Source organism: Syngnathoides biaculeatus, chromosome 5, assembly GCF_019802595.1.
Source record: "Syngnathoides biaculeatus isolate LvHL_M chromosome 5, ASM1980259v1, whole genome shotgun sequence".
NCBI classification, from domain to species: domain Eukaryota; kingdom Metazoa; phylum Chordata; class Actinopteri; order Syngnathiformes; family Syngnathidae; genus Syngnathoides; species Syngnathoides biaculeatus.
This window is the reverse complement of record NC_084644.1, coordinates 3,371,720-3,393,671: the sequence shown is the minus strand read 5'-3', so window position 1 is coordinate 3,393,671 and position 21,952 is coordinate 3,371,720. Positions and strand designations below refer to the sequence as shown.

Here is a 21,952-nt window from a genome sequence, read left to right as displayed (position 1 = left end):
TAAAGATAAGTAGCCTGAAGACAAGACAGGTTTAACTGTAATGGAAGCAAAACGTTTTCAGAATGAAAATCGACATTTCCAAGGTGAAAAAAATGAATCACGCGACGACCATGGACACAAACACCCACGCCTGCATACACGCGATCCCTTTGGAAATTCCGCATTCTTAATCACAAACAAATTGAACTAAGCCTATCATGCAATCCTCAAGATCACAAAAGTCTGACCAAAACCCAATAAGCGAGACTCCCACTTTCTAAATCTACTCGATTTCACCATGTAGACGCTGGTCTACTTACTTGAAGGCATTGTATAGGTGTCCTCCTCATCTACGATCTCAGCATAGTCGTCTGTTTCTGGAGAGGAAAAGAGACAGCGGTGACTAAAAGAGAAAATTGAAGTCTCAAATGTTATTGCAAAAAAAAAAAAGAAATAAAAAATAACATAAGGTATCAACAGAAATGACCATAGAAGTCAAATGATTAGCTGAAGAAATGCGCGGACACAATTACCTGTCCAAAAGAATGCCACCATAGCCGACTCGGAGCACATGCACAACAATTACGCTCAGGCTACTGCAGACGCAAGCGACGGGGACAGAAAAGAGTGATGTGTGGCGGTGAGAGGGCAGACGCAAAAAGAGGAAGAGGGAGGGATGGAAATGCTTGTTCTTTCCAGAATGCGTGACAATAACAGGTTGAGTCATGGAGAAAGCTGCATCAGTTGCTGACGCGCAGATGGACTCTTTGAATGCGTGCAGTACGACCAAATCAAGCAAAAGGAATAGAAAAGAAGTGATATTGTTTACCGTCGCCACTATTGTGCCCTGCAGAAGCCGCATGCATCAAGAGATGCATACAAAGAAAGGGAGGAGAGAATTTGGAACATTAGTATGCACGAACAGTTAGAGCCACATCCATTGCATTGAATCTTTTCTTGTGGTCATGTTCAGGTTTTGCCGCGTAACCGGGAGTTAGTCACAGGTTAAGAACGCTGAGGGAGTTAAAGCCGAGTGGCAGTGACTAAAGCTCTCCATGCAAACATATGTTGAGAGAGCGAGAGACACTTCACTGCTAACACAGAAGGGGCTTTATAGGGGAAAAAGCGGGGGGGCGTGTTCACACACACTCGGCAGTCATTCAGAACATTTTACTTAGCGGACAGCGAAAGGGACCGCAGAGAGTCAAAGAGTCTTTTACCTGACACACAAACTGCTCTGGTTCGTACGCCGTCCATCCGTTTTTCCATCCGCCTCTCGTGATTTGATACTCTGCGCCGGAAAAAATACAGTTACACCCGTTCTTGTGTTGTTAGCATTCATGTTAAGAAATAAGAAACCTGAACAGACAGTTTTGATACTTTGCTGCATTTTAATTGTCTTGAAACTAACGTCGGACGTGCAGAACGTATCAAATGTTGCTGTACTTACTTTGGGATGGATGGTAGCGCTCTATCGCCCTCTGCAAGACAAAACAGAGCCATTGTGGTGAGCGGTAACACATCGCTGTTTGCAGACAATTATTTTTAGAAAAACCCAAAACAAAGGATTGTTATCAATGTTCACTCGAAGCTGTGCACCTGCGCAATTGCGCACTTGTAGCGCACATGAGCCTGCCTTACGCTGTCTCTAACAAGCTGCTGCTCGGCCACACCATGCCACACACTCTACTTCCTTGTTTACCTGACCCCGCCCACCTCGCGCTCTTAAAGGGGTACACTCATAATTACAAACACAGCCCACCGCCGGCGCTTTAGTTGGAAACACAGTCCGGGCAATGTAGAGCAAAGACGAGTTAGACATGCTGCTCATGTTTACGCTAGATAATAATGGCAAAAGTAAAAAAAAAAAAAAAAAAAAAGAAAAGAAAAGAAATGCTGTTGGTTTAATGAATGTCGGAGCATGTAAATAATAATAATAATAAGAAGAAGAAGAAGAAGAAGAAGAAGAAGAATTAAGAAAAAGTGGTGAAAGTGGATGAGAGTAAAAAAAGGTCAGGTCTGAAGCCAAAGTAGAAAGTACAGGATGAGATGGTGTATAATGTTAAAATTGCACATTGGCGCAGCCTGATAAGAGAATGAAAGCACAGACAATACAGTGCACAAAAAGCTAATTCTGTATTTTAAAAATAGGAGACAACATAACATTAACCTTAAAACTGTTTGGTAGCATCATTCAGCTTTCAACATCCATTGCAAAAGGTATTCTGCAAGCAATAATTCAGTTTTACACCAAGAAAAACAGACGGGGATATCATTGTGGGTTGAAAATAAATAAATGAAACAAAGTTGGAGGCGACATTTCAAATGTACTGTTCACAGTTGGCTTGGTTAGCAATGTATTTTTTTTATTGTTTGTTGACATTTTCATTGCAAGTTTGCAAAAACACAAGATTGTTCTTGAAATTTTCTGATGGTAATGCAGAGGCTGTAATCTGAATTTTTTAATGAGGGATGTGACTTCAATGGATGACACCGATCTGACCACAGCGCCTACGCCTGATGTTGCTCACAGTGGTCAAAAGGGGCGCTCACGGGCTTAGCGTGTTTGCTCAGACACGTCGAAAATTAGAGGGGACGTTGGTCGGTATTCAAAGTGACAAACATCTCCGGTCAAATCTTGATTATTGTCTGACTATCGCTGCACTATATTGACAACATTAGAACACAAACAAACACATTTGTTTTCTCCACATAAAACCACCACTGCTGTGGCAATCAGTCTAAAAATACACAGAAGTGGGAGTGTGTCCCACCTTTGTGGATTCTGACGATGAAGGAGTGACTTGTTGAGGAGAAGAGTCGACAGTAACCGTCAATCAGGTCGGCCATGTTTTCCGCTGTCGTCAGTGACGCTGTGGTGACCGTGAGAGGCTGCTCAGAAACACACAAACATTCTCCTGATCAGGAGGGCAATTTTAGAACAAATAACATTTTCCAAAAGTACACATCCAGACATAAATTTGTTCACCCGTGCACAAAAAAAGATAGTTATGACATCATGACAACATGATTTTCCACTCGCACACCATTTTGCCGTACGCCCACCCTTGACATACGCATGCTGACATTGCCTCCATCTTAACCCGGAAACCGTGTCGCGGCGAGTTAAAAAGAAAAAGAATGACTCAAAAGCATGTGATGGTGGTTACACGCGTAGGTTACACAACAATTCAGATTGACTTGACGTCACTGTGAAGACAGTCGATATAAAAGCATTATTTGACAATTTGTGCGTGTGCTGTCACCTCCGGAGCTCCTGCCACGTTGAGCTGCAGCATGCCTTTCCTGTCCTTTTCCTCCAAGGGTGAATACTGGATGGATTGAACCTGGTTGAAGTTCGCTAAATGGGTGGGCTGGAGACATGAAATCAGATCACAACCAATTATCGTCAAATAGCTTTCGAAACATCAAATTGAGGAGCAAATGTGATAACTACACCCTTGAGACGGAACAGTAGAGGGCAGTGTAGTGAGCTACAGTTAATTTGTTGTCCTGGAGCAAAACACCGGGAAAGGGCAATTTTACTCCCATTCAGCCGTTCCCGGTTAAATATTCTCAAATTGATAAATATGAAATAAATTAAGAGCTCAAAGAGGAACAGTACAAGCTAAAACTGGACTCTAATTATAGAATACGATGATCTGTACAGGAGTGCAACTAGAGAAAAATATGCTCGATGTAACATTGGCTATAGTATCCATCCATCAATTTTCTTTACCGCTTATCCTCACGAGGGTCGCAGGGATTGCTGGAGCCTATCCCAGCTGTCAACGGGCAGGAGGCGAGGTACACCCTGAACTGGTTGCCAGCCAAACAGCCACACTCACAATCACACCTAGGGGCAATTTCGAGTGTCCAATTAATGTTGCATGTTCTTGGGATGTGGGAGGAAACCAGAGTGCCCGGAGAAAACCCACGCAGGCACGGGGAGAACATGCAAACTCCACACGGGTGGGGCCGGGATCGAACCCGGGTCCTCAGAACTGTGAGGCCGACGCTTTACGAGCTGATCCACCGTGCCGCCACATTGGCTACAATACTGAGATGAAAATACTCACCGTTGAGCCCTTGTCTGTGAGGTAGCTGATTCCTTCCTCTGGTCCGATCGCTAACTCTACTGATATGACCCAGCTGGACTGAAAAGACAGAAAAAAAAACGTTCATTTTTTTTCATCCGTATCATCTCATGTGAGAATTTACTCAACTGTACCTCTACAAGCCATGTTATCCATAACAATTCTTTTGACGAAAGTTAATACCCCAGCAATAGAAAAGAGTAAAACAATGTACCAAAAAACATTTTTTTAACAGCTACACTGCACTGTAACTGTAATGAATAATATTTTCCCCATACAAATATTAATATTAGTTTGACACCGTCAGAAACATCAAATTAACAATACAATATTGCTTATTGTTGTCACTTGATTGAGTAGAAATTCATGGCCTTGGACCTCCCAGTCACTCACATTTGAAAAATGTACAGATGTGGTCGGTCATGCCCGCAGATAAGAAGTTGCGGGGGTGTGTTCTGTTTGTAATTATGAGTGTAGCCCTTTAAGAGTGAAGGGAGGCGGTGTCTGGTCAACGAGGAAGTCGAAGTAGGCTGAGCAGCAGGTCGTTATAGACAGTGTGCTTCCATGTTAAAAAAAAGCATGTCAGGCTCTGGTCTACTGCGCTGGGTCATTTTTTTTATGTGCGCTGAGAATGTGCAAAAGTGCGCAATTGCGTAGTTGCGCAGCTTAGAGGGAACATTGGTCAAGACTACACAAAATAACCGACGTCTTTCAATATCTATTTCTACTCGTAACAAATTTTACGCACGTGATTTTTCGTGCTTGACTGTGCAGATTTGCGAGTGCGCCATCGCACTCGCAAGCAGTCACAGTGACTGACTTCCTGTATGCATGTGTTGATGTGGGACGAAGTCAAGAAACACTTCTCAACTTGACGTAGTGTCTTTCCACTGTATATCACTATAAAGCACAAGTTAAAGAAGTATATTGTTAAATTAATAATAATCTCCTGACCTATTGTTCTCTCCGGTGAGAAAGTAAGACTGTGGGACAAACGTGGAAACGTTTAATCTGACCTTGCTTGGTTCTGGTAAGTCATTAACATGATAGCATTCCACACAGAGCGCTAAATAAATTCCGGGCTTCCACGAGAATGACATGGGAAACGTGTGAATGACCTTCACAGCCCGTCTAAACGTGGAACATTTGGACTCTGACGTGAATGCCGTCCTACCCCTAATGCGCATTTGAAGCACTCCTTGTCGAAGTGGTAGATGGGAGAGATGATTTCAAAAAACTTGTGGATGCTCTGCTCATCGTTGAGGTTGGCGAACTGCTTAAACGTCTGTTGGATATGCTTACGAAGCGTCTTTGCCTGAGAAAATGGAGAAAGACAGACATTTAACATACAAATAAGGAGCTTATTACACAATACCTCAAACAGGCCCTTGAAATACAGTACAGCCTCGGTTCTCGACCACAATCCGCTCCAGAAAACGGTTCGAGAAGTGATTTGTTCGAAAACTGAATCGATATTTCCCATTACAGTGAATGGAAAAAGAAATAATGCATTCCAAGCCTTAAAAAAATTGGGCTTTTTAAAGAATTTTTTTTAGCTTTTACTGACAATAAACTACATAGTAGGAATACTTTATATGATAAAAAATTTCCAGAAATATATTTATTTTTTGCTTAAAATCAGTCGTGGAGTAGGCTAGGCTGGGAGTGCATTGCCGTATCTGTACCGAATTGGCCCCCAGCCTTGTAAACCTTTTTTTTTTCTTTTTTTTTTAATTAACAGAAGTCCAGAATAACTTTAAACAAGCAATAATGAAGGGGGAAAAAAAGCAAAAAACATTTTTTTTTATTTTTACAAAATGTAACACCCAAAAACGTTCACTCGTAACTTGAGTTAACGAAATCTTTGAAACAAAACAAAAATTCAGAAATACTAATGGAACACAATTCCCAACAAAGCGTGTCGTGGGTCAGCTGGTCTGGCCGCGCGCTTTATTTTATTTCCGGGTTTTGTCGGGGGCGTTCGAGTACCGATTTTCGTTCCACAACAGAAGCAAAAAAAAAATCTCTAAATTTTTGTACGAAATCCGATTTACAGGGATGTTCGGCAACCGAGTATTCAATGCGTATTGGTGCATGCTCCCCAAACTGTTCGAATTCCATTCATCCGTGATTTTTAGTCCACTTATACCTCTCAGAATCGCAGGAAGGCATAAATATTTATCTTTATCCTAACAAGGCAAATATTTGTTTTGTCAACCACAGTTGGCAGCGGATGAGGTCATATGGCATTGACCAAGAACATTTCTGCTATTGATACGATGTCGTTTTGCTCTTACCTTAAGAGAGTCCAGCAAGCTTTTGGGGAAAAACCTTCTCAAACCAACGTCTTTCCTAAAACAAACAAATAGTAGCATCACCAAAAATTGCTTTGGAGACCTGAATATTCACACAAATTCGACAATGTAATGAAACAAATGTTACTCTAGGAGTTCATAGTTGGATTTCTTGTCGAGGGCATTTCCTGGCATCTCTCTGAAGAAACGCCTGTAAAATGGAAAGATGTTTGCAATTAGAATCAACACAAACCGAGAAAACCTTTTTGAGTACTGAGCAAGAGGTACTACTTGTGTGCGTTGTCCCACCTTATCTCTAGGCAGCCGAGTTTCAAAGCAACCTCTTGATCCACTTGATCGGCGATATGTTGCATGTAATCACTCTTTACCTGTTCAAACAAAGTATATTACAAATCTTACAATCGCTATTAAGGTAATTCTTGATTTAAAGGCAGGAGAAAAAGTGTTGCAAGCATAAGCAATTGTGGACGTCACAGGAATTTAAACTATTATTTTTAGTCGCTCTAGTATCCGTTTCTTCGCATTCTGTGTGATCACACCTGGTGATAGAGGTAGTTGAGCGAGGGTTTGTCTTCTGAGAAATGACTAAGGTAACCTTTAGGAAAGTAGCGCATTCGGAGCTCATACCTGAGAAGTGAAGACAGAACGTTAATGACAATCCAGATATTACATACCTTCACGCGCAACACAATAACACTGCAGCATCCTGATCTTATCAATGACACAAATCTTTCTTGTTATTGTCTTTGTTTATAGAATGACAACAGCACATATTAAAGCAATAGAATCCCCGGAAATGATTTCAAACCACCTATGCCCACTGCAGAAAGATATACTGTATTTTCCGCACTATCAAGTGCACCTAAAAGCCTTTAATTTTCTCAAAAGCCGACGGCGCGCCTTATAATCCGGTGCGCCTTATATATGGATCAATATTGAGCCTAAACTCCATCTAATGGATGCATAACGTACCCCCAGCCTCTACTGTAGCGTCTATTCTATGCGCCTTATAATGCGGTGCGCCTTATATATGAAAAAGTTTTAAAATAGGCCATTCATTGAAGGTGGGTCTTATAATGAGGTGCGCCTTATCGTGGGGAAAATACGGTACAATAGCATATAAAGACAAAATATCAGGAGGAAAGGCACATAATAAAAATACAGCGAAGCCTTGGTTTTCGAACGTCCCCGTTTTCGAACAAATCATTTTTCGAATGAAAATTTTGAGATTTTTTTGCTTCTGTTTTCAAACGGAAATCGGTACTCGAACGCCCCCGTATTGAGTGCGGCCAGACCAGCTGACCCACGACGGCTTTGTTGTGAATTCCCACACCCCTGAAAAACTCGGAAATAACAGGAAACGCCCCCCAAATAAAAACCCGGATATAACATTGCGCGTGGCGCAAGCAGCGCTCTTTTGTTATTGTGTATAACGCAGCCTCTGTACGCAGACGTGTCCCGGTAGTGACTGTTGTTTTTCTTCTTATTGAAGACGACTGTATTAACCCCCAATCATGGCTCCGTAGAAGGCGAGCTGCTTGTTTAAAGTTATTCTGCACTTTTGTTAATAAAAAAAGTTTACAAGGCTGGGGGCCAACTCGCTACAGATACACATATGCACTCCAAGCCTCGCGTACTCTACTATTAAAGCATACATTTTAAGCAAAAAATAAATATATTTCTTCAATTATTTTATTAAATAAAGCATTTAAACTATACATGTATTTCTACAATGCAGTTTATTATCAGGAAAAGTTTTTAAAAATGCTTTAAAAAGTCACATTTTTTAGGCTTGGAATGCATTATTTCTTTTTCCATTCATTGTGATGGGAAACATCGATTCGGTTTTCGAACAATTCACTTCTCGAACCGTTTTCTGGAACAGATTGTGGTCGAGAACTGAGGCATCACTGTATACCAAAAATAACGTTTTGACCATTATAAAACTAGATAATCAAATGCTGGATTTAAGAGTGATCTGCTTTGCCACTTAAAACTCTAAATACTGCATTTTTATTCAATACAAGAGTAGCACCATGTCAAAGGAAGTCACTAATTTGAGTGTATATTAACAATGTACACTGTTCAACAATGCACAAAAGAGCCCTGTAGGGAAAATTTAAACCGATGAGGCACAATGCAATTATTTCAAAATAGCTCAGAACAGTGTTATAACCTTATTATGCGATTGACATAAAGGAATGGCTACAATGGAGGAAATTGGGTCAGGAGAATTATGAGTCGGGATGCTACGGGCCTACAAACAGATGAGTCAAAATCAAGGCCCAGAAGAAAATGGGAAGAAAATAAAAAAAAACAGTTCAATAATGAATGAAGCAAAAGGTGGTAGAGAGAAGATAAAGTAGTTGGAAAGCTGAGAGCCAGATGTAAAAATAAAGATGTGGGAGGAAGAAAGGATGCGGATCAAAGTGAAAAATGGTAAGTGCGGCCACAAGAGACAGATGGAGAGAAAGTACCGGAAGTGAAGGGAGATAGAGAGAAGCGCGATGGAGTCGGTCTATCCCTTGGGCTGCTGCTGCTGCTGCTGCTGCTGCTGCTGCCTCCGTTCTAACAATAGCTCAGCAGCAGCAACTCCTGTGGGCTTGCGGCCCCCGGAGGCGCTGCGCGTCTGCTTCATGTTTGCAAAATGAGAAACTTATTTCAAATGTATTGCAGCATTGAGTGAATCGCTTCCGGTGAAGCATGATATCGTCAAATAAGCACGCATCCAGGCAATTGCAATTTACGGATAGCTTTAAAGATGCTCGAATGGCTTCCTCAAAGATTCCATCTGTCCATAAGCAGCCGCAGCCCATTGGGTGGCTTGGACAAAACACCAGAGATTTGAAAACAAACCAAAAAGTGCAAGAAATTGTTTTGGGCAATTGGAGCCGCAAAGGGTAAACAACACAGATAAAAGGAGAAAACAAAACAGCCCAGTCACCAAAGTGGGATTAATATTTTATAAAACAAAAACATTCTCCTCCACCTAAAATAAACCAACCTTTTTTTGTCCCCCCACGTCATGTCCTAAATGGCTCTAATGGGCTTTTCCTGAGCTTTTTTGAGCTAGATAAAATAGTAAGATGATAACATTAAAACCTTTCTATATTTGCAATGTGGTCCAGCTGGTAAAGCGTTGGCCTCACAGTTCTGAGGTCCTGGGTTCAATCCCGGCCCTGCCTGTGTGGAGTTTGCATGTTCTCCCCGTGCCTGCGCAGGTTTTCTCCGGGTGGGCACTCTGGTTTCCCCCCGCATCCCAAAAACATGCAATGTTAATTGGACACTCTAAATTGCCCCGAGGTGCGATTATGAGTGTGGCTGTTTGTCTCTATGTGCCCTGCGATTGGCTGGCGACCAGTTCAGGGCGTACCCCGCCTCCTGCCAGCAGTCCCCGCGACCCTCGTGAGGATAAGCGGCAAAGAATATGGTTGGATGGATGTACCTCCACTCCTCTTGCGGGTGCTGTTTCTCATATTTCTCCCTGACATGGCAGACTCCCAAGTCAGGATGCAACCAATGCCGCGCGTCCGTGTGCAGATGGGTTAAACGCAGGCCAAGTGAGGTGACGCAGCGCAATTTGTGGATTTCGGCGATCTTCTGAATGACGCCCTGTTGAAACAAGGAAGGAAGGAACAATGTGAGGGGCCGATGACGGAATGACGACGACGAACGCCGAAAAATCGAAATCGAACATACCCTGACGTCCGTAGCATCACCGTGTCTGATATTGCTCGCCCAGGTGCTGGGTTCACTATTTGTCTCAAAGTAGTGAAAGATCTTCAGAACCCGGTCCATAGAACCCGGAGTCCGCTCAAGACCGCCAGCAGAGCCGCTGGTACCGACGCCGGATCCGCCGGAGCGGGATTTCACTCCACACCCACTTGCTGCGGAGTGATTAAGGTTCGGCTCCAAGTAGGAAGACGTTGCCATGCCTGACTCGGATGTTCTTACTGGGGCTAGCTGGCCGTCATATTCTGTGGGAAAACAAATAAGATCAGTTTACCAGTCCCTTCAGAAATTCTTCAAGTTTTTAATCATTCTACATAAGCGAAACAAAATTACAACCTCGTCTGATGAGAATTAATCAGAGTATAAACATCTGGAATTATTACACTGCCTTTTTCAGCTTCAAAGTACAGTCATTTCCGGCCTACGAGCCGCGACTATTCTCCACACGCTTTCAACTCTGCGCTTTATGCGGCGATGCGGCTAATTTGTGCGCCGCAAGGGAACACTCGAGCGGAAAAGGTAAGAATGAGACCGGTGGAATATATGTGCCGAGGAAGTGACTTTTACCGGCCCTGTTAGCACTGAGCTAGCGTTACCGCTGTGCTAGGGTGTTGGCACCGTGTTACTGGCGTCTCAGTGATATTTACCAATGAGTTTTATTTTAACCTGTAACCCTGTTAGCATTAGCGTTAGCGCTACGTTTAGCGCAGGCTAGGATTAGCGTTAAACTCTTTCTGAGTACCGTCTTTCTTTGTAAATATCTCGTGTTTCAACGCGGGTTTCAATGTGGTACCAAATGTTATTTCTTTTACAAATGTACTCGGTGAGGCTTTCAACCAGGTGCGCTCTGCAGGCCGGGAATTCCGGTACATTTTCATATCATGTATATCTTTTAATGACACGGCAAAAAAACGAAAACTAATCAGGAGATCCTGAAGAAGTCATTGGTGGAATAAATTGGCATAGATACAAAAAAAAAAAAAAAAAAAAACACCACAGGAAGTATTCATCTCAGAGCCCTCGTCGACTCATTATATCCAATAATGTTCACACCACCTGACTAAGCTGTCAACGACCACGAGTAACAGCACGGATCGATGCTGGTTGTCCATTACCCAACGTTCACCTTGGAAGCAGAAATGTTTTGGTTTGTTTGACGACGTTTTCATGTTTGCGCGGACGTTAGCCATCACGCAGTGAATGCGGAACGCTCGACGGCAAAGGGATATTGACAGTTCTTCTCCTCTGCTATCTTTCTCCTTTGTTTGTACTTTTCCTGCCTTTTCGACCCTTTTAGTTTTATTTTTGCATGCTGAAAAATCATTTCACACTCTTGACAGCGTTTCGGCAGAGAATCGCAGCGCATTTGGATTCGGCCGTTTGACTACGACGCTCCCACCACGAGGAGCTTTGGCCCAACAAGATGCCAGCCGATATCCTCATGGCGTTGAAAGCAGTCCAGAGGGGTTATGGAGGGGGACTAGAGCAAGGGTCACCAACCCTTTTGAGGCCGAGGGCTACTTTGTGAGCACTGATCGTATGAACCTTCCAAAATAACAAAACTCCTTACTTAATCACAACAATTGTGTATGCTTTCATCAATACTGAATATTTTGAAAAGTTTCCTTAGTGCTGCATGGTTAGGGTTAAATAACCTCTCTGCTTGGTTTTTACAATAAATAGAACATTTTTAAATATAAATAAATAGAACTGCTTTACTACATAATACATAATATTATTAATTGTTACTAGGAGACTCACATTCTGAGGATTTTTAAATGTCGATTATCAAAAATCTGTGAATGAATTTGATAACAGCTTAGTTGATTAATTTATGAATCCTACCACCTCTTAATTAAAAAAAGATTATAACAGTAATAAATGTCTGACAGAATTCATCATATATCATAACAGCAGTGGAGTTGGTGTGAGAGATGACTGAAATCATAAGTAGAAGACCCCTTCATATTAATAATTAAGTAGAACATTTATAAATATAAATAAATAAATGGAACTGCTTTACTACTTAATACATAGTATTATTAATTGTTACCAGGATCCTCAGAATTTTAGTTTAAAAAAGGACTCCAAACAAACGATTATCAAAAATATGTGAATTAATTTAATAACAGATTAGTTGATTAATTTATTAATCCTACCACCTCGTAATAAAAAAAAAGATTATAACAATCATGAATGTCTGACAGAATTCATCATATATCATAACAGCAGTGGAGTTGGTGTGAGAGATGACTGAAATCATAAGTAGAAGACCCCTTCATATTAATAATTAAGGAGAACATAACGTAACATAAATCTAAATAAAGAAATACATAAATAGAATTGCTTTACTGCATAATACATAGTATTATTAATTGTTACTAGGAACCTCAGAATTTGAATTTTTAAGTTAATGCCTCTAAATAATAGACTATCAAAAATCTGTGGATTAATTTGATAACAGATTAGTTGATTAATTTTTGAATTAGTTGATTAATTTAATAATCCTACCATCTCTTAGTAAAAAAAGATTATAACTGATAAATGTCTGAAAGAATTCATCATATATATCATAACAGCAGTGGAGTTGGCGTTAGAGATGACTCAAATCATAATTAGAGAAGACCCTCGCCTATTAATAATTAAGTAATTATTAATTTATAAATGTATAATAACCAGACAATAGGGGGCTGTCAAAAAAACCACCCAAAAACCATCAATGTGAGACTAATGACATAATGTGTTATATGATTTCACCTTATCGTGCACAGTTGACTATTATAATACGCAAGTGCAGGTTTAGGGTCGTACTTCATGTAATGATCTTAAAGTGCCAAATGCAAATACCCGGATACCTAACGGCCGTAGTACTCGGAGAAGGGAAACGTTTTTGGGCCTATGCACTCAAACACAGTGCGTGACTTTGTGCCCGTGCGCGTTTTATACAAGCCACGAGCTGGCCGCTCAAGCAAATGAGTCAACAGCAGCTCGGAAAAACCAATGACACAAGGTCCTTTTATGGAGACCTAATAGGCCCACAGTTCAACACAAATCAGGTGATATTAAGTAAATGATTTCTGAAGCAGGGGGAAACGCTGCGGTCCAAACTCAGACAGAGCGAATGTGTTCCCCGAGTAAAGGACGCACTGTGTTCTTCCGAAGCATTTCCTCTGCTCACACCTGCAAGGCGGCTAAAGTGGCACTTGAAGTCTGCCACTGACAGCCTGACGGGGCTCGGAGGACATAATAGAAATGTCGCGCGCGTTCTGGTGTTCAATGACCTTTCCGAACTGCTTTCACTGTCACTGAAGCAGAAAAAGTACGAGAAGCAGATTTTGTCATTCTCTGGAGGGAATATTCACCCGCCGTCCACCTCCACAAATGATCCGTAATAGTTTGGTTGAATTTTTTTCTCTGCTACAAATTGAGGTTCGCACATTGTACCCCATAACCTTGACTTTTCTACACTGTGTTTTGTTTGATGTCCTCGTAGGCCTTCGTGCATCGTAACTGCAGTCGCACAACAATAGCCTGAATCGGGACGTTCCTGAGGCAGCAAGTGAACTGTAACCAAACCGTGCATTTTGTGCCTCATCTTTTAAACTGTTTACTGTTGTACCTAACCCATCAAATTACGTTTTCACAGCTCCTGCTTAAAAATTGGATTAATTAGTACCTCCGAGTTTACTAGGTGACACTTGAGCACGGAGGAGATAAATCAAACCTCGGTGTTGCTTTCGTGTCCACTGGACAGGCTTGGATTATATGTGTGAGATGATTCAGGTAAGGACCAAAATCCCTGCTTTTATTCGACCTCTACTTATTTACTAGACTACCAATAGCAGTGACTATACAAGTTTATGAACCTTTACAAAGTCAGTTCAATGTAAACAGGTGCACAAGCGCCGCATGTTAAACTCTGCACCAATCTAACATTTATCTACGTAATATCATGTTTCCAAGATAAGATTTGAAAATGAGATTCTTCTTCCTTTCGGCTAGTCCCGTTAGGGGTCGCCACACGGTGTCATTTTTTTCCATCTAAACCCATCTCGTGCGTCTTCCTCTCTAACATCAAATGCCCTCATGTCTTCCCTCACCACATCCATCAACCTTTTCTTTGGTCTTCCTCTCCCTCGTTTGCCTGGCAGCTCCATCCTCAGCACCCTTCTACCGATATACTTACTCTCTCTCGCCTCTGAACATGTCCAAACCATCAAAGTCCTGCTCCCTCGAACCTTGTCTCCAAAACATCCAACTTTGGCCGTCCCTCTAATGAGCTCATTTCTAACCTGCTCACTCCAAGCGACAACCTCAACATCTTCATTTCTGCCACCTCCAGTTCTGCTTCCCGTTGTCTCTTCTGTGCCACCGTCTCTAATCCGTAGATCACGGCCGGCCTCACCACTGTTTTTATAAACTTTGCCCTTCATCCTCGTGGAGACTCTTCTGTCTCATAGAACACCAAACATGTACCGACAACTCTTCCACTCCACTTGGACCAGTTTCCTCACTTCCTTACCACATATATTCCGTTTTACTTCGGCTAACCTTCATTACTCTCCTTTCCTGTGCGTGCCTCCATCTTTCTAATTGTTCCTCCGCCTGCTCCCTGCTTTCACTGCAGATCACAATATCATATGCAAACATCATAGTCCAAGGGGATTCCAGTCTAACCTCGTCTGTCAGCCTATCCATTACTACGCAAACAGGAAGGGGCTCAGCGCGGATCCCTGATGCAGTCCCACCTCCACCTTGAATTCTGATTCATCCAAGTAAACTTCAACAGGAAGTTGTAAAAACTTTAGTCTTCCATATCTGCTTCAGGTGACATCCCCCCACGCTTGCCACGCTGTTGTGCGGTGGCTTGGGAGGAAGAATAAACAAAATACAAATATCCTTCATATTTTACAGGAGTGACAAATAAAAAGCTTGATGCAAGCACAACCACTTTTTTAGAACATGCTTCCTATGCGAGAGACTGCTGAAATATACTTCATAGAGATATACATTCTATTTTATTATGTTAACAAGATAATATTATGCTATTTTACCTGGATGGAGTGGATTGTAAGCACAGCCATTCAGCGCAGTTGGGAAAGTTTGGTTTGAGATGCAAATAATTTGAGTTACAAGGCACAACTGTTAAATTTACAGACTAACAAAGCACGTTCTGCTGGTTTTGGTCCTTTTAAAATTAAAACTAGACTTAAAGCGCAGCTTATTTAATCATTTTGTGAAGTTGAAATACATTAAGACTGGTACTGCGATATATTGAGCTACTTAGTGTAGTAAACGTTGTTACACAAGACTTAAAGGCGATCAAAGGCTGTAAGTAGCAGTCATCAAAAGAGGTATTGTTCTGTTTTATTTTGGCGCTACACAACAGGGGCAAGCTTAAATCCCTGAACTGGAGCTGAGGCTGAATGGCTGTCAGATTTACGTTTTGTCTGTCGGCAACGCACACATACACCCAATATGATAAATCAGCTTTGGACAAAATGATTTTTGTCACCTGCAGAGAATGACATCAAGGAACTAAACGGCTAATTGCATCCCCCTTATTTACTGGACAAATGTGCTTTAAAAAAAATCTGTTGTACCGCACGGCAATATGGCTCTTCAATACTGACGCGTTTGACAAATCTCTATTTGCATCTCCTCGCACATTGGCAAAGAAAATGAAGTTCTAGATCAACTCGGCCACGCGGGCAGGCGGCTGCCAGTCCAACGGCCCCCTTTTCTCTGTGGGGTTCCACTGACTTGACTGCAAGCTTGGTGAACCACAGAAAGCTGGAGAGTTGAAATTTAGCCCAAAAGCGCAGCAGTGAGACGGTTTCTCTTCTTATCTAATTGCTATCTGGGTTACTGGCACAATCCTGGGGGAGCCTCTTTTTGGCCTCGACGTATTTTTTTTTTTTTAAACCACTCGTTTTATTTCTCTGCAGTTCCTCGCTGCTCCCATTTGTATCCTGCATCCCGCCCACCCCGTTTTACGGCTCCTTCGCAACCCTTACCCTTTTAACCGTAGCCCCCGCAATGCCCCGACTAATCTCCTCCCGTCACTCTCAGACCTTTCAGTTCCTTCCTTCACATCTAAATATGATCCTCCGGTTGTATTGAACCACCTCGCTCCTTCCTTCCTCCCGCTCGTCTTTCTCTCATCCTCACACAATTTCCTCCCCCTCCCCCCAATGCCTTCTGGCTCACCGTGCCAAGGATGATTGTCTCTGTCCACAGAAGATAAAGACTCAAAGCCTACTATACAGTACTGTGTGTTTCAATACTAAACTACAACTACTACTTGTACCAAAAATGCAAATGTCAATGCAGCACCCTTTTAAACAAGTCCAAGAAATCATGGCTAAAAAAAACAACAACAACAAAGCATCTACAACAGATGAACTCCCCAAACAGGCATGGGCCAGTTAGCCATTTCATGGTGTACACCAGGGGTGTCAAACTCATTTTTATTGCGGGCCACATTGTAGTTCAAGTTTTCCCTGACTGTGAAACCACTGAAATCTTAAACAGCCTCATCATATTTACACATTAAATTTATGAACCAGTTTTGGAAACAGAAATGAAGGGTAATGGGTATTTCAACTATTATTCATGTTTGCAAAAAAAAAAAATGCTTGCAATACCTCAATGTTATCATTTCATGATATGACTCTAAAACATTGGTACAGATTTTTATTTTTTTTTTAAATCATGGAAGTTGATACACATGATTTGCCTTCGCAGGCCACATAAAAGCATGCAGCAGTCCAGATGTGGCCCCCGGGCCTCAAGTTTGACACCTGTGGTGTACACGGTTAAAAAAAAAAAGTCACTGTTTCATAACCATTTAAAGGAGTTATGGGTTCTTAAAGGATCATATTTCATGGACAAGTTGACTTGATTAAGTTTTGTTCAAGAAAATGAAAATCATTTCAAATCATAGTAATCTCTTTTTGGTGCAATTATTTGACTAATTGCTTTTGGAACGCCCCCTTGTCTTGGTCATCATTCACTTAAATTAATTTATTTGAAATTATAATGAAATGAATCAATTTAGTTGCAAATATATCAACTTCAGTCCAATATGACAACTTTGAGTACGCAACGGAAAAGGAATTATAACAGTAAAATGATGGTACGTCATAAAACACAGCTCCTTGTACTCTGAACACAAGAGTATTTCAAGCTCCTCCTGGCCATCCAATTAAACATTAAAATTTAGGCTTCGGGGTATCAGATTTACTTTCATTTGATGTGAACCAGATTTCTCTGAATAAACTCCTGCACATACTTGGTAAACGATGCTGGGCGTAGATGCACGCCCCCTTGCTCCAGCAGAGCGGGATGCAGCCATTGTTCTCCATTTGTTGTGTAGGAGGCGCTGTTCCAATATTGGCCACAGCACCCCAAAAATGAAATTGCTAGGCACTGAAATCAGCATAAAGCCTAAGCGCGGTGGTCTCCTTGAGCATTTGGGGCGACTCAATGAGTATTCCTTTAGGGAAAAAGAAAATTAAATGCAATCAAAGGAGGGGAAAAAAGACTAATTCGAAGATTGCAGTCATTGTTGAAGTTTAAGAATCGGGGCGCTCCATGGAGCAAGAGCTGACAAAAGTGCCAAATAGGAATGGGTAGGCAAGGAAAGATGGTCAATGCATTCATCCCGAATCATCCATCAAGTGGTCAGGCATGAGACAAGCTTGATGTGATGGAACACATTGACGTAAAAAATAAATTCATAAAAATACAAAAGTGCTATTATTCTCGGGTGCTGTAATCTCATCATCTGATGCAACACAGCGTGACCTTCAATCAGGAAAAGTCCGTCATCACTCATAAAATGATCCTTATGAAGATACTGACTCCCTTCATGAGGAGATCTTTGCACCTCAGGTCATCCACAAGTTCAATAAATCCACAAGGAACTTCGGATTTGAATTTTCACGTAGCGGGTGTTTATCCAAATAATCAATCCTTGATTTCAATTCCAAAGAGTGGCGACTCCCAGCAGTCACGACATCCACGTTATCGTCCACTTGCAGCCTTCGGTCTCAGGGTCCACAAAAGGTAGCTGGCTTGATGTTGTCATTCCGCAAGGTTACCAAAAAGGAAGAACTGGCATCAGAAAAGAAGGGCAACGGAAACTGGAGCACAAGCGAGGAAGAGATGGAAGGCAGCGGCTGACTTTGAGGTGAGCAGGAAACACAAAAGAGACCAAAAGCAGGAAAGGAGATTAAAAAGAGTGCGGAAAGTCACGTGAGGAAAAGACCACAGAGACGAGCTCAGCTTTAAATCATGCAAAGCGTCCAGGTAAACGAGGTCGAGCAGGTGTTTGATGTCACAGAGCGACAAATTGACAGAGACCAGACGGATGATGGCGGGAGCGACCAAAGCGGAAAGAAAGCGCGTCCGGGAAAATGTTGCAATCGCGGGTCGAGGGTGGGGAAACGACGCCGGGGATCCGTTTCCAAGTCAGGCGCTGTTCTGCAGCGACGGGGATCCGAACATCGCCTCGCAGGCTGCCGCAGCTGATCACGAGCGCGGTGTGCGTGCAGTGCAGTGTTTCAGCTCTGAGTGCACCACTGTGTGTGTGTGTGTGTGTTTGTTCAAGCTTAAGAAAAGGAGTTTGCATATGCAAAAGTGTGAGCGTGCGAATACAGATAAACACGTAAATGACAGAAAGTGGGAGATTGATAGGAGACCAAGCAAGTACATATCGACTACCGTCATTTCTCGAGTATAATGCGTCCTGAAGTATAATGCGCACCCCCAAAGTTGACCTAAAAAAAATTAGGAAAACCCTTCTACCAATGTACAATGCGGACCACCAATTTGCCTCTACCCATATGCTTAGGAATGATCTGTATTTATATTTTGTTAGGTTTGTACCTTTATTGTTTAAAAAAAAAAAAAAAAACTGTCTGTCCAACAATCATTAATAATAATCATTGTGCACGTGCTGATGTAGCCATAATTTAATCTCGGGACTGGGCACAGGACACGCCCGTCCTGGTCCCTGTAATTGTCCGAACAGAATCCTTCAACCAACTAAAATAAACGCTCAATGATGGCACAACATTTTATTAATACTGTTAACACATATTTCAGTCTTAAAAATATAAACTCTATTCCATTGTTGAAATGAAACATTTGTGCATAGTGCAATTAATCCACGACATTACACATCGTTGGCCAAGCCTTCAAAAGAAGCATCTGACTCATCTCTAATTCGAAAAAGATCCATAGTAGCTACCTTTGGTGCGTCACTGTTGAACTCATCATTGATGACTTGAAATATTTCTTTTAATCCCAACAGTTTGGGTTGCGCAGCGCAATCTCTCCCCCTCCATTTGGCTCCAATGCGTAGCATCTTTCAGTCTGGTGTCAGGTGGCTATCAAAACAACGTGAGCTCAAGCTACGTAGAAACGAGCGTAACGGGCACATTTTTTTTTTTAAAAAGCGATCATTTCAATTGTGTGCACTCCCCGTTGTTTTTAATGTCCCCACTACGCTATCGTTGTTTCGGACTGCGGCGCAACTTCCGGGTTGGCGGCGTCATTGGCCCGAGTGATGAAACATTTCTTTTAAAAGGGGCTGCACAACTAGCCGTTGTAGTCGACATTTTTTGTCTTAGTTTTAAGTTGAAACAAACTCATGGGCAGTCGTTTCTGATCTTCGGTGCAGTAGCAACAAGCATGCTACGCTAACGATCGGAAAATGCAAGCTCCCGGAGGAACTTTGAGAGCTCTGGTTGGGGGCGCTCATTACCGCAATACAGGGGTCACTAACCCGTAGCCTGCGAGGTATGTTCTAGAAATACAATAGGCCACAAATTGTTAGTATTATTTGTGCTTTAAATTCTGAATCTGACTTGCTTACGTGAATTAAAATTTTAAAATACCTGTACTGTCATTTACTACAATAATTCAAAACAAAAAAAATGTTATGTATGTGTAATGAACTGAGTCTGAAATTTGCCGCAAACAGGTCACGTAGCCCTTCATACGATCGGTGCTCACGAAGTAGCCCTCAGCCTCAAAAAGATTGCTGAGCCCTGCTGTAATATATATAAAATGTGTAACATAAGACATTGAATATCATCTCGAAATGTATAAGTATAATTTTTTTTACCACACTATGTACCGATACACGACTATACAATGTGATTGTATTTTTCTATTTTTCATCCATACCTAAATATAATGCGCTCTATTAACTTTTTGTCAATATTTTTGGAAAAAAATTGCACATTATTTTTGATTAATTACGGTATATACCCAAAGAGAATTTGTGAGGGCGCAAGAAGCTCCGTTATGGCTTCAGTGAAGACTGCGGTATTAAAAAGTGCAAACCGGCAGAGATTTGTGTGTGGTGTGTGTGTGTTTGTTGCGAGGGGTTGGCGTTGAGTCAGACGCCACAAGAGTAATAACAAAAATAGATGCTGAAATGTAAATAGGATTACCCTCCAACTAGCAGCTTCAGCTTTTCACCACTGAAAACATTCAAAACATACTCGTATATTCTATTTTTCTGTTTGTGTGGCTGAACCAGTTTCAAATTGAAATTTTTGTCGCTTTTGTTTGCATGTAGTTTTCTTGGGTCTTTGAAGGATTTGAGCCGGTTTATGCTCGCGCTCTCTTGCACTCCCATCAGATGTTGTACTTTTAAGCATTAATTGCTGTTTTTTTATGGCTAACTCGCTATTTATCCAAGCGGAATCATTGAAAAAGAACCATCTGGCTCACAATGGCCTGTTGTGATGTTGAACAGTTTTCTATAAAAGTAAACAACCCCCTGGGTTTGTTTGTTTTTTTTTTTAATTATGAGGAATGCGATAATACAGTCTGTTCATTGTACATTTGTTATAATCTTTATTTGCAGGCGGCAGCCCAAATCTTGTGATATGAAATTGTTGCCAGTGTCTCCGACTAAATTTTTAAGCAGCCAAACACTGACACAAGTTGCAGTTTTGCTTGTCAGATGCAATGCAATTACTACAAATATTTGCACTTCACATGTAAGAATATTGTTCCGCGTGATTATGTGCTATGACAACTGTTACGTTTTTTTTTTTCTTCCAAAAGATAACATTCAAAGGCTTTTGATTAAGGCACATTTTTGATTTATTTAGTTTTGGGCATTTTAAAAGCAAAGTATTGAGTTTGATATTTAAGCACGTTAGTACTTTTTCTTTAAATGTGACATTAAAATTTGGCATTTTTAATAATTTTAAAGTACATGTAGAAATCTTGAAATCAATAAATTATCCCTTGGACACTCTTAAAAAAAAAAAAAAATGTCCAAGAGACAATTTTTTCATTTAAAAAAAAAAAACCAAACTTTTTTGTTATTTTTTTATTCTTGCAGTCAAACAAGTTGCCTCTTGCCCCGCGGGGCTTACCCCCAACATCTGGATCTTGGACAGTTTTACATGATAGATTTTCACAGCGAAATTGTGTCCAGGTAACAGTCGTATGATGATAAAATGCGCTGTTTCTAATCTGCAGTATTCCCAAGGTTAAACAAGTCACCGCATTGTGTTCCAAAGCAGTGCGAGTGCATCTTCTCATCAAGTTACAGGCCACAGTCCCGACTTCAGCTCCGGGACACATTTACCGCTGAGGTTTGCCAAGTAAAAGTTAGGAAACGTGATTTATGTTTGTAATCTCCTCCAGCATCACATACACTTCCCTCCAAAGGTTTTGCAAAAGTGTGAGGCCATTTGGTTTATTTCTGTTGTAGGACGAAAACATCTTGGTTTGACATAAAAAGGTGAATTGATGAGATCAACATTTCAGACTTCATTTTCAATTATTTGCAATTGG

At 41.4% G+C, this 21,952-nt stretch overlaps 1 protein-coding gene across 1 annotated transcript in view; it reads right to left on the bottom strand.

Moving 5' to 3' along the window:
* The window catches only part of LOC133500276 (focal adhesion kinase 1-like), a 62,534-nt gene that overhangs the window by 32,975 nt on the left and 7,607 nt on the right, over positions 1-21,952 (bottom strand). Inside the window, exons 3-16 of the mRNA XM_061818773.1 lie at positions 17,418-17,621; positions 10,091-10,368; positions 9,837-10,003; positions 6,931-7,018; positions 6,680-6,759; positions 6,519-6,581; positions 6,374-6,428; positions 5,251-5,391; positions 4,059-4,136; positions 3,246-3,353; positions 2,754-2,871; positions 1,430-1,460; positions 1,200-1,270; positions 300-356 (exon numbers count right to left, since the gene is read on the bottom strand). Of these exons, the coding sequence (XP_061674757.1) occupies positions 300-356; positions 1,200-1,270; positions 1,430-1,460; positions 2,754-2,871; positions 3,246-3,353; positions 4,059-4,136; positions 5,251-5,391; positions 6,374-6,428; positions 6,519-6,581; positions 6,680-6,759; positions 6,931-7,018; positions 9,837-10,003; positions 10,091-10,368; positions 17,418-17,490 (1,408 nt within the window). The 5' untranslated portion in view covers positions 17,491-17,621. The remainder of the gene's footprint in view (positions 1-299; positions 357-1,199; positions 1,271-1,429; positions 1,461-2,753; positions 2,872-3,245; positions 3,354-4,058; positions 4,137-5,250; positions 5,392-6,373; positions 6,429-6,518; positions 6,582-6,679; positions 6,760-6,930; positions 7,019-9,836; positions 10,004-10,090; positions 10,369-17,417; positions 17,622-21,952) is intronic.